The 12,254-nt window shown below is 39.2% G+C and overlaps 2 protein-coding genes across 2 annotated transcripts; one reads left to right on the top strand and one right to left on the bottom strand.

Annotated features, from left to right (window-relative positions):
• Positions 1–7,362: 7,362 nt before the first annotated feature.
• Positions 7,363–7,833, bottom strand: LOC112031568 (uncharacterized). The gene has a single exon (XM_024064255.2). The coding sequence runs from the start codon at positions 7,831–7,833 to the stop codon at positions 7,363–7,365; it is 471 nt and encodes a 156-aa protein (XP_023920023.2).
• Positions 7,834–8,475: 642 nt separating this feature from the next.
• Positions 8,476–10,810, top strand: LOC112031575 (probable disease resistance RPP8-like protein 2). The gene is given in 5 exon segments (XM_065772666.1): positions 8,476–8,608; positions 8,694–9,285; positions 9,287–10,271; positions 10,273–10,646; positions 10,741–10,810. Coding segments are annotated over 4 exon segments (2,061 nt in total). The 3' UTR covers positions 10,624–10,646; positions 10,741–10,810.
• The last annotated feature ends 1,444 nt before the right edge of the window (positions 10,811–12,254 follow it).

The raw sequence follows: 12,254 nt of genomic DNA, 5'->3' as shown, positions 1-12,254 counted from the left end.
GCAACCCTTGCATACTCACCTGATTTCTCAAGGAGTAAAGTGTAATTCTCTTGAATACTCAATGTACCTTCATCCTCTTCAGCTTCCGATTCTTCAACACCTCCAATAGACTCCAAGTCAGAATGTTCACCAAGTGCCTTCACAAGTGTATCCAAGTCATCTGAGGATTCCACATGAGCAATGGTCATGAATGCGGAGAAATTTCCTTCTCCATCACAGCTCTCGTCAGAATCAGAATTTGATGAGTCCGAATCACTTAAAGTAGTGGCATAGACCTTTCCCTTCGACTTCAAGTAGTTTGGACATTCCTTTTTAAAATGCCCATGCCCATTACATTCAAAACATGTAATTCCTTGTGAGGATTGGGAATCTTTACCATCTTTTCTTCAGAAGTCTTTCTTCTCTTTTTCGACACTCTGAAATTTTCTTTTGTCACCAAATTTTCCACTATTCTTGAGCTTTAGAAATTTCCGGAAGTTCTTTACAAGATACGCCACATCTTTATCTACCGTATCCTCTTCTGAAGATTCATGAGACACTATCCTCTCATCAATTGTCTTAAGAGCAAGGGATTTGCTCTTCTTCGCTGAAGGAAGAGACAACTCATATGTCTGTAGAGATCCAACCAGCTCTTGAACCTTGATTTTGCCAAGATCTTTACTCTCTTCAATGGCTATAACTTTGGCACGAAAACTTTCTGGTAGTGACCGAAGGATCTTCCTTACAACTTTAGACTCCTCTGTCTTTTCCCCCAAATTAAATTTGCCGATGACCACCTCGTTTAGCTTACTATAAAAAGAGTCAAAGGACTTATCCTCATCCATTTTTAGCTGCTCAAAGCGAGTGGTCAGCATCTGAAGTTTGGTGTCTTTCACCTTCTTGGTTCCTTCATAGGTCTTCTCCAGAATCTCCCATGCTTCCTTAGCAACAGTAATATGTGAAATCCTGTAAAATTCTTCTAGAGAGATACCACAGAAAATGACATTCAATGCTTTACTGTTTGCATTAGCTGCCGCAAGAGCTGCCTTGTCCCAAGTGGATTTGGCATCCACTAGCTTTGTCCATCCTATATCAACTGCATCCCACACAACCTCATCCATAGAACACAAAAACGCCCTCATTCGGACTTTCCAAAAAGCATAGTTATTACTATCAAAAAATGATGGAGCAGTGAGAGATTGAAACCTATCCATCTCAACAAGGGGTCAAGGATCACACTTAGGTATTAAAACCACAACAAGTGTACCCGCTCTGATACTAATTGAAAGTTCAATATGGGTATGAAACACCCTTGAACGTTTAGACCCCCAGATACAAAATACCAATTCAAGCTTTATATTAAACAATTAATGTGCGGAATTTGATAACAAGCTTATAACAGAATTGATAAAACAATTTAAGCCAAATATAAACACATCCACAGCAGTAAATATAAGGCAAAGATAAAGGAAAGAGAGATGCAAACACACGGACAACACACGATGTGTTATCGAAGAGGAAACCAAAGTCCTCAGCGTAAAACCTCTCCGCCGCCCTCCAAGCGGTGATAAAATCCACTAAAGAATATAGTTGGGATACATGAACAGCAGAAGACCCTCCAAGCCTAATCTACCCAAGTACCTAAGCCCTCCAAGCTTCTTGTTCCAACGAGGTTACGCCGAACCTGTTTCTTCTTTAGCTTGCCGGATTCCGCTACTTGACCATAGCATTAATCAATGTATATTGGTTCCTTCCCAAACTGCTTCCCTAAACACCAAATGGACCTTCTCACAGACGTGGGTGTGGTGAGATAAGGGTTTAGTAAATGACCTCTCAAGGGTATGACAATGGAGAGGAAGAGAGTAGAGGAATTTGTAGAGTCTCTTTAGATAAAGATTGGGGATGAGGCAATCTTGTTTTTCTCTAGGGTTTTCTCTCACAAAATTCTCTCTGGAAGCTCTCTCAATATGATGGGTATAAGGGTGTATATATAGTAGGGTGAGAAGGGAATGCAAAACGTCAGTTTTTGCCAAACAGGGCAAGTTGGCGACTTGGTCTCGCGGCTTGTCCAAGTCACGAGTTCAAGTTGCGACGTAACGGCCTGGCCAGTCTGGAACTTTTATCCTGTAGCGTGACAGCTGGCGCGACCCTTCAGCTTCCCAGTGTGCCTCTCACGTGCCAGCTTTTGACGGCTTGCCAGTTGCGATCCACCTGCTAGCCCTAGCCACGAACCTCTGTTTTTCTTGCACACTCTTGAACTTTTCTTCATAACTTCTCACACACTACCCTTACAATTTTTCCACCTAAATACAGGGTTGCTAAGTGCTAAATTACAGGCAAATTGATTACAGAATAAAGCCAATTAGATGGTTGATTAAATTCAACCTTACACTTCTCTTTTGAACAACTTTCACAATCAGCTCAGTCAGGGGCAAGCCATGGATGAGTTCACACAACTACAAAGTCGTTTAAAGGATGCACACAAACTTCTCATGAATGCAAAAGCAATCGAAGGCATAAAGCATTCAAGAATGGCTTGTACGAATCAACTGAAGGAAATTATTAAAGATGCTGGAAAATCATTGAAATCCCATGGAGAAAGTTCATGCTCGAAATGGAGTGAAAATCAAAAGGAGACAGAGTCTCAGACAAAGTTCAAAGAAATTGGAAGATTTAAAACAACACTCAGAATTCTCGAGATTTACGTAACAATATTTCGCGTTGAACAGAGGAGAGAGAGGAACTCGGTAGTTGGCATGGATGAAGATGAAGGGCATTGGTAAGACAACACTGCAGATGGTTTTTAACCATAGTGCTATTCAGAACCATTTTTAATCCAGATACTGGGTGCCTCTAACTGATAGAGTGGATGAGGAAAAGAATGTACTCCTGAAAAGTTTAGGACAGAAGGTCATGCCTACATGTAAAAGGAGGTGAAAGCTCTCTCTGAATAAAACTCTTTGTTTTATTGAAGAAGACCAAGCAATACAACTTTCTAGAATGAATAAAGTACAATCGCCTAGCTCTATATATACAAAAACTATCTTATACAATTAAAGAATAAAAAAATAATCTCCACTTTTGAAGGGAAAAGTGGTTACAAGCTTATACTACAACTACTTATGATTACAAGAATTTATATCACAGCCTTTATCTCCCTAAACCACGTGGCAACAATTCCTCATAACTGTGTATAAACAAGTCATGGTAAGGTATGGCTTCTATTGTCTCCATTAAGTAGTTCATGTCCATTACCTCATGCTCTGCCTTTGGGATCGTGGTCTTGCCTTTCACTGCACTGGTATCAATTTTGGACTTATCTTCCACAGCACTAGCATCACTAGCATTGAGATTGATCTCATCAAATTTAACACCCCCCCCCCCCTCAAGAGCAAAGCTCTTGCTGCTTGGTCATCCACAATATACTCTGGATATTCAACTTGATGAGAAAAAATATTAATCAATCCCAATTTCTTAACCATTCTAACATAGTTGTCGACACCAAGTGCCTTAGTAAAAATATCTGTCAATTGATTCTTGGATGCAACATGGAAAGTCTTAATTATACCATCTAAAACTCTATTTCTAACTATGTGACAATATGCATCTATGTGTTTTGACCTCTCATGGAACACTGGATTTGCTGCTATATGCAACACTGCCTGGTTGTCACAGTAAAGCAAAACTGACTTCTTATGCTTCACTTGCAAATCTCTTAGTAAAAATAAAATCCAAGTAACTTCACAGGTGGTGCTAGTCATAGATCTACACTCAACTTCAGCTGAAGATCTTGATAGCATTGACTACTTCTTTGATCTCCATGAAATCAATGCATCTCCAAGAAAAACACAATATCCGGTAAGTGATTTCCTTGTGTCTGGGCATCTTGCCCAGTCAGCATCACAATATGCTCTCAATTGTAAATCTAAATCACTAGGAAAGAAAATCCATTGTCCAGGTGTACCTTTGACATATTGCAAAATTCTTGTTGCAACCTGCATATGAGGAACTCTTGGTTTGGCTAAAAATTGGCTTAGCCTATTCACAGCATATGTAATATCAGGTCTACTAAGTGTCAAGTACATCAATTTACCTATGAGCCTTCTATACTTGCTTGAATCTGATTGAAGTTCACCACTATCCTTTGACATTTTCAATTGTTGTTCCATTGGAGATTTAGCAGGCTTACAACCCATCATGCTTGTTTCCTTTAAAATGTCTAAAGCAAACTTCCTTTGGTTTAAGCTTACTCCCTTCTTGCTTCTAGCAATTTCAAGTCCTAAGAAAAACTTAAGTAATCCAAGATCTTTAATTCCATATTTAGCATCCAAAACTGACTTCAAAGTTTCTACACAAGTAGGATCATTTCCTGTGATGACCATGTCATCCACATAGGCCAATAAAGCTGTGAACAAAGAGCAAGAGAGTTATGAGCAGTAGATTGAACAAATCCAAGTTGCTGAATAGCGTATGACAATTTTGTGTACCATTGTCTTGAAGCTTGTCTCAAACCATAAAAGGATTTAAGCAGCTTGTAGACAATAGGAGGAGCAGATGAATTTGAAGAAGAAGAGGCAATTGAAGTCCCCCCCTCCCCCCTTACTGTGAAAACGAGGAGGCAATGACATGTACACTTCTTCATCTAAATCCCCATGTAGAAAAGCATTGTTTATGTCCAATTGGTGAAGGGGCCAACACCTAGCAGCTGCAAAAGCAATAAGGACTCTAATAGTGATTGTCTTAGCAACAAGAGAGAAGGTCTCAAGAAAATCAATGCCCTCCCTTTGTGTGTACCTCTTAGCCACAAGTCTAGCCTTGTATCTCTCTACTATTCCATCAGGATTCAACTTAATCTTATACACCCACTTACACCCAATAGGGGTTTTACCAGGAGGTAATGTAGTAAGCTCCCAAGTATGAGTATGTTCAAGTGCTTGAATTTCTTTGTCCATTGCTGCTCCCCAAAAAGGATCTTTAACAGCTTGGAAAAAGAATTGTGACTCTTGAGGTGATGTGCTAACTGCCAATAGATATGATTGATAACAAGGCTCTAAATGGGAGTAAGTAAGCCCATCAGCCACATCATAAGGTGTACCAGAAACATGAGTAGTAACACAAGCATAATCCTGTAAGTAGACTAGTTTAGTGGATTGCCTAGATGATCTTTAGATAGGTGCTGATGGTGGTTCATGAGTTGATGTAGAAGTAGGTACTAATGTGATAGAAGTAGGAACCATGGACATGGGTAAAGAAGGAACTGAAAAATCAATAGAATCAAAAGCTGCATGAGAGGAATCAAAATGGAGAGAAGAAACTTGAACTGGAATAGGACCAGGAACAAGATTTGAACAAGCAATAGACTCATCTTGGATAGTAATAGGAGTGACAAAAGAGTCATTACCTGAGCTGGAAGATGCAAGACCATCAACTTTAGTAATTGAAGTAAAAGGGTCTGAAATTGAGGCTCTACCATCAATAAAAGGAAATATGTTTTCATAAAAAACCACATCTCTAGATTTGAAAACTGCATTTGTGGACAAATCTTAAACTTTGTAACCTTTTATGCCAAAAGGATAGCCTAGAAAGACACACCTCCTTGCTCTTGCTGCAAATTTGGACCTGTTATGTGCAAGTGTAGAAGCATAACAAAGGTAGCCAAAGATCCTTAAATGAGCATAGGAAGGAGGACTACCATAAAGGACCTCATAGGGGGTTTTGTGAGATAAAGGTGTACTAGGAATCCTATTAATCAGATATGCAGCAGTTAAAACACCATGCCCCTAGAGATGTAAAGGCAAGTGAGAATGGAACATGAGTGACCTTGCTACATTCAAGATATGTTGATGTTTCCTCTCTACAATTGCATTTTGCTAAGGAGTTTCAACACAGCTCAAATGATGCAAAATGCCCCTTTTAGCAAAGAAATCACTCATGATGAATTCAGTTCCATTATCAGTTCTAATGACCTTTACTTTCCTAGAAAATTGAGTTTCAACCATAGTGCAAAATTGCTCTAATATGGACTGAGTTTGTGATTTGTACTTCAACAAATAAACCCATGTACATCTAGAGCAATCACCCACTATAGTGAGGAAATATTTGCAAGAATCAATGGTAGATATAGAAAATGGACCCCACAAATCACAATGAATCAAATCAAAAAAATTCTTAGAAATATGTAAACTTTCATTAAAAGGCAATCTTTTCTGTTTGGCAAGAGGACAAACATCACAAAAGAAATCTTTATTTGAATCACAAATCTGTACATTATTTGACTTGAGTAAATTCAGCTTGGCATTGGAAGGATGCCCCAACCTCAAGTGCCATATATGTGGCTGAGTTTTATTAATAGAAAAAGCAACTGAAACAAAAGAAGAGACTGAATTGCTATCTTCCAGTAGGTAGAAGCCATTGCACTCTTTACCCAGACCAAGTGTGCTCCAATGAGCAAGGTCCTAGAAGAAACACAAGTTACGAAAGAAAATAAGGCAACATAGGACAAATTTGGCAAGTTGGCTAACTGATACGAGATTGAAGCTAAAAGATGGAACACAAAGAACATTATATAAGATGAGGTTTTAATTAATTTTGACAGTCCCAATATGTGTGACTAAGGCTACCTCATCATTGGGCAAATTTACACGAGTGTTCAATGTGGCAATTATTGTGGTGAAACAAGACACAAAATGCATCATGTGGTTAGTAGCACTCGTGTCTATGACCCAATCAGTAGTTCCAAAACAGGTTCTATCAACTAGTTTGGCTGAAAAAAATGGAATGTGTTAAATTTGGACTGAAAGCAAGATTAGAAACAATACTTGACATAGTTTCAAGGTAATTGTTATGAGCTTGAGGATGTGGATTAGTGGTTGCCACACCAGCAGTAGCAGGAACACTAGCAAATGAACACGCATCAACCGCTCTAGAAACCAAATTATCCAATCCATTACTAGTACACACATTGGCTGCATGATGATTCTCACCAGAGTTACAACCAGCATTGAGGAATGCCAACAATTGCTCACATTGAGCTTTAGAAATAGGACATTGAACTGAACCACTATTAGTTGCTATTCCTGGATTGCAAGTGACCTGATTAGCACTTGATCTTCCTTTTGGTTTATATATATCCTGGTCGATAACCATGTAACTTGTAACATTTATCAATTGTATGTCCAAGCATGTTGCAGTGAATGCATAAAGGTCTCTCTTTTTTGTTGTGTCCTTTGTTCCAAGTAGGATTACTAGAATTACTTCCTTCAAATTAGCATACATTGTTATTGAATCAGGCTTTGCAGTGTAAGATCCTCCATGTCCTACACTCTTGTGAGACTCTTCTTGAAGAACCAAGGCATAAATCTTGCTAATCGAAGGAAAAGGCTCCTATATCAGAATCTGAGTCCTTATAGTCTCCAAATTCTCATTCAAACCCATCAAAAACCTCATAGCATAAGTCTTGTCATGAGAAGCACTTAGGGTTTTGATTGCTCCACAGGTACACTTTGGTAATGGCTCCAAATTGAGCAGTTGATCCCTTATCTTCTTGAATCTTGTGAAGTACTCTATGACTGTCATCTGGTTTTGAGAGATGTTAGAAATCCCCTTCTGAAGATTGTAGATCTTGGGACCACTACCCTGTGAAAAGAGTTTTTGCAATTCAAGCCACATCTCACTGGCAGTTTGACAATACATTATGCTGCTAGATACGTCAACATGCATGGAGTTGATCATCCATGAAATCACCATTGTGTTGCAGCTTAACCAATCTTCATAGAGAGGAGATTCTGGATTTGGCTCAACAATTTTTCCATTAATGAAACCTATCTTCTTCTTGGCAGTGAGAGCTAAGATCATAGCCTTTGAGCAAGAGTGATAATTCTTCATTCCAAGCAGTGGTTGTGTAACCAAGATGTTGCCTAGATTTGAAGAATTGATTTCAGTGTTTGGTTAAGAGGTGCAACTGGTTTGATAGCTCGATTCAGGAGATGCCATGATGGTACTCAAAACTCAATTGAGGGAGATGAAGATCAAAGATAACCAGATTATTTCTCAAGAAAATTCTTTAGAAGTTAAAAGAATGGATTTTCTCAGGAAAATATCTTATCAAAGAAAGAAAATTGAAGAGAGATTGGCTAGGAAATCAGTAAATCTGTGCTAGCCAAAGCTCTGATACCATGTAAAAGGAGGTGAAGGCTCTCTCTGAATAAAACTCTTTGTTTTATTGAAGAATACTGAGCAATACAACTTTCTAGAATGAATAAAGTACAATCGCCTAGCTCTATATATACAAAAGCTATCTGATACAATTAAAAAATAAAAAACTAATCTCCACTTTTGAAGGGAAAAGTGATTACAAGCTTATGCTACAACTACCTATGATTACTAGAGTTTATATCACAGCCTTTATCTCCCTAAACCACATGGCAACAATTCCTCTAACTGTGTATAAACAAGTCTTGGTATGGTATGGCTTCTATTGTCTCCATTAAGTAGCTCATGTCCATTACCTCATGCTCTGCCTTTGGGATCGTGGTCTTGCCTTTCACTGCACTGATATCAATTTTGGACTTATCTTCCACAGCACTAGCATTAGTCCTAGCATCACTAGCAGTGAGATTGATCTCATCAAGTTTAACACTGCACCAGCGACGAATAAGGAAGGAAAGGAAAAGGATTACTCGATCATGGAGCTGAATGGGTTCTTGAAGGGTAAGAGTACCTTATAGTTCTAGACAACATCTTGTCAGTGGAAGCCTTGGAGAGTTTAAAAGCCGCATTCCGGGATAGCACAAATGGGAGCAGAATTTTGATCACCACACGGCACAAGAGTGTAGCTTCAAATGCTGAGCACTACTACTAACTTCAACTACGAACCAAAGATGAGAGCTTGAGTTTGTTTCAGCAGATGGTCGACCTTCCCTCTGAAACTTATGACCAGCCCGAACTCTCTCCAGAAGCAGGAGAAGCTCAAAAAGTGAATTTACTCGCACGTAAAGGAGTAGGAAGGTGTGGGGGCTTACCACTTTCCATCTTACGTCTTGGGTATCTATTTTCAGGGACGAAGAATGTGACTTATGAGGAGTTGTTGAAGGCGCTTGACCATATCGATCATAGCCAAACACCATGGTTGGAAATTATGGGTTTTAATGTAAAAGACTTGCTTCCACATCTAAGGCAATGTCTTTCTTATTTTGGACTCTTTCCAAAGGACTCTGAAACTTCAGCAAGGAGATTAGTCGCTTTGTGGGTTGCAGAAGGGTTGGTAACACCAAGTGGCGTTGAGCAAGAGCCTCCTGAATTAGTTGCAAAAAATATTGAGAGAGTTGATAAGCCGCAACTTGGTACAGGTGGTGGAAAGAAAGCCTAACGGGAAGGAAAAGACATGTAGTTTCCCTAGTGCTCTGCGAGATTTATGGTTGCGATCAAATGCAAGCTTTGATCAGCGGCTTGCTTATAATGCTGATGAACATGATGCCAGATCTACTCTTATTCATGGTAGCGGTAAAAATTTACAAAATTTATTGCAAAGCTGCAGAAATCCCCGCTCAATTCTCTTTTTTGATACTCGAGAAGGCAATAAACCTGGAGAAGAAATAAGTAACTTCCTTTCTCTGGGTATTGCAAGTGGTCATCTCTTACAGTTAAAAGTCCTTGATCTTGAACATGTATTTCGACCCCAATTGTCAAACAGTATAGGAAAATTAATTCATTTAACATATTTGGGGTTAAGGTGGACTTCCCTGGAGAAGATCCCACCATCAATTGGCAACATAACCAACCTCCAAACTCTGGATGTGAAGCATACTTATATCCGTATTCTCCCTAGTTCAATATGGAAATTGAAGAAACTTCGGCACCTATGCATGAACCAAATTTATCGAAGCCAAATTAAGCATCAACCAAGTGGGAGTTCTTTGCAAAATCTTCACACACTGAGGGGTGCATTTATAGATAAAGACAGTCCTCTAAAGGATGGCCTCCGTAGGTTGACCAACCTTAGAAAATTGGCACTAGCTTTCCAACTGAATCTGTCGCAGCAAATAGCACTAGCTGAGAGTCTTTTGAAACTGAAGCAGCTTAAAACTTTGAAGTTGAAATCAATTGATGAAATGAGTCGGCCTCAAGATTTGAAGGCAACTTTCTTGTTAGGCCTTGAAAATCTTTCTAACCTATATTTGTTTGGAAAACTAGAGAATACATCCATTAATAGGCTCCCACAAAGCCTAACTGACCTTACCTTGTCTGCCTCTGGACTTTTAGATGATCCAATGCCAGAGTTAGAGAAACTTATATAAAAAGCTTGAATGTCTCAATTTGTACTCTGGTTCTTATACTGGGAAAAGCATGTCATGCTCCAAGGGAGGCTTTCCCCTGCTTCATGTTCTGAACTTCTGGATGCTTGAGGAATTGGAAGAATGGAATGTGGTGGAGGAAGCAATGCCAAACCTCAAGAAGTTGGAGATTCGTTCCTGCAACAGTTTGAAGGTCCCAACTGGGTTGGGGCATCTAAAGACTCTTAGCGAATTGAAGTTAAAGGATATGCCAGTGAAATTCACAGCAGAAATTGAGGAAACCAAGGAGATAATTTGGGGCGACATTGCTCTATCTCCGGCCATAATTATTGATGACCATAGTCAATACTGAATGGAGCTCAAGATTATATGTAGGTAAGGCAGTCTTTCATTTTATTTCTCAGTTCCAATTCATTTTTTTAGTTCTTAAAACAAATCATTAAAATTTTGACACTGCAACTTTTAACAGATTTCTGCTTCCTTTCATTACTTATTTGGCCGTGAAGAATGATGTGGGAGTTGGACAAAAGCCTAAAGAGGTATTTAGACATAATGTCTCAATTTACTATTTGGCTCTCCAGGTTACTTTTTTTTTCCTTTAATGTGTTGCTATGGGTTTGATCAATAAAAGTCATATGCTTGCTTTGTTACAAAGTGCTCCTGTGTGTGTATTATTTTTGTGTCTCTTGGTTCTAATGTATTTGATAATAATATGTAATGATCAGATGCTTACCATGCAAATGACTGGAATAAAATTGTACGATTTCTTATAAAAAGTGATATATGTGTGTTCTTTTATTCGGTTGGGTGACATGTAATGTGTTCTTTCTTTCTGGATGCATATATCTGTTTGACTCATGTACTCAAATAAAATAGTACGATGTCATAAACATGGTGCTACTGTTTCTGTTTGTAATGTGTTTTTTATTCCAATTGTTTCGATTGGTTCTAAGGTACTTGATCAATGATATGTAGCAATAGTCGGTTGGTTGAAAATCCATCTACAGAGGAGACTTCCTTGGACGCTCTCCATTCCTCGTGGAGGCGATCAAACTTATTGCCATGTGTACAAGATTCCAACCAGCGTTTTTGTTGGTATGCCTTACCTATTCAAAAACTCGATCCCCAATCATGCCATTCGAGCTGCCGAGGCCAAATCTTCAAAACCTTCACTCAAATCAACTAAAATCCATTTTAAATCTCAGCACCACAATATTTTGAAGGGCTGTTGGAGATCACGCCTCGTGAATTCATCACCAACACCACCTTGAGTAGAACAAGTTTTGTTTGGGTGATCTTATCTAGAATTAAGCCTAGCATTTTAAGCAAGCTAACGCCCATTTTTTGTAAATTTCGGTGAATGCCTTGGTCCTTTGTTATAGCTCTATTTGTTCGGCTTGAAAGTAGAGAAATCTAAGGGGGTAATGCTGTAGGCAGCGAACCTAGATGTAAACATACCATCAAGTTTTTTTTTTTTTTTTTGATAGGAATGCTCATAATATTTTATTCAGAAATAGACGTAGATAGTACATCATGCATGCATGCATGCTTGTTCAATGCACCCAGGGCATTCCTCAAGCCATACAAGATAGTCTTCCACGTTAACTGCTTGCTGAGCCAGTACGTGGGTAGGGATATTTACCTGTCTTTTGATATGGGAAAAAGCAAAAGTACGAAAATCTTGAACACATTTTAGGACTCTTGTGACAACATTCTGGACCGTAGGATTTGCTTCAGTCAAGCCGTGGATAGCATTGCATACCACAAGCGAGTCGCCCTCAAAGGTCGCGTCCATGACCCCTATCTCCCTTGCAAAGGTGACCCCTATCTCCGTAGCCTTGGCCTCTGCTTCCAGTGGCCTCAACGGATTGTCTAGTTTCTTGCATAGAGCTGCAATTACCTGTCCTCCGCCATCTCGTACCACCACACCAACCCCTGCCTGCTTCCTTTTAATGAATACAGCTCCATCAACGTTCACCTTAT

This window comes from Quercus suber, unplaced genomic scaffold, assembly GCF_002906115.3.
Source record: "Quercus suber isolate HL8 unplaced genomic scaffold, Cork oak 2.0 scaffold_61, whole genome shotgun sequence".
Lineage (NCBI taxonomy): Eukaryota > Viridiplantae > Streptophyta > Magnoliopsida > Fagales > Fagaceae > Quercus > Quercus suber.
The sequence above is the reverse complement of the archived record's forward strand: the minus strand, read 5'-3'. Positions and strand labels throughout refer to the sequence as shown.

Bases quoted from the DNA above. Each gene is read 5' to 3' on its own strand.
- LOC112031568 (XM_024064255.2), bottom strand. From the start codon at position 7,833: ATGATCTTAGCTCTCACTGCCAAGAAGAAGATAGGTTTCATTAATGGA.